The sequence below is a fragment of the Trypanosoma equiperdum genome (assembly GCF_001457755.1).
Source record: "Trypanosoma equiperdum strain OVI genome assembly, contig: ctg_548, whole genome shotgun sequence".
In the NCBI taxonomy this organism is placed as follows: Eukaryota; Euglenozoa; class Kinetoplastea; order Trypanosomatida; family Trypanosomatidae; genus Trypanosoma; species Trypanosoma equiperdum.
The window spans coordinates 1-676 of NW_027124474.1; the positions used below are offsets into that span (position 1 = coordinate 1).

The window sequence follows — 676 nt, forward strand, 5'->3', positions numbered from 1 at the left end:
CCGCCGCTGCCGGCGACAATGTAGCGGAATTCCGGCTGCTTTGTACGATCTACCAGGCTTGCTCAGACCCGCCGGGACTAACCGACGAAACACCCGAAGAAGCCATCGCTCAACAGATGCGGGCGCTAATCGCAATAAATATGACGACCGCGGCAGATGAGTTTTACGATCGGGAATTTTCAGACGAAAAAACCAAATCTGAAACGGACTCTAACTATACAGCGTTCAGAAAACAATGGGAAGAGATTAAAAAAAACATACAAGCTGGCAAAGAGATAGCGATGGAAGTGAAGCTGCAGCGGCTACGGAACTCAAAGCTGCGCTCCAAGCTAAACAGCGAAACAGCCAACGCCATAGCAGCGCTCAAAGCGGCGCAACAGGCGCTGCCGGAAGCAAAAAAGGCGGCCGAAATCGAAGCGACACTGAAGGAAGTAGTCTACGGACAAAACCAAAAAGCACCATCTTCAACAGGCGGCCAAACATTCGGCAGCGACCTCAACGATGCGTGCGGCAACGACGGCGGAAGACCAAACAACGCGGGAATTTCGCTAGCCAATGACATGGTATGCCTCTGCGCCGGCACCGGCAACACAGCAAACGCAGGGTGCCTGAGCACAGGCGGAGACATTACAACCTATTTCACAGCGACCAACAACGCGCCAACGGCGTTCACAAG

General features: G+C 53.4%; 1 pseudogene across 1 annotated transcript in view; it reads left to right on the plus strand.

Annotated features, from left to right (window-relative positions):
- Window positions 1-2: 2 nt before the first annotated feature.
- The window catches only part of TEOVI_000229500:pseudogene, a 1,462-nt pseudogene continuing 788 nt past the window's right edge, over window positions 3-676 (plus strand). Inside the window, 2 exon segments of the mRNA in view lie at window positions 3-623; window positions 625-676. The exon segment at window positions 625-676 is cut by the window's right edge and continues 788 nt beyond it. Coding sequence covers window positions 3-623; window positions 625-676 — 673 coding nt within the window.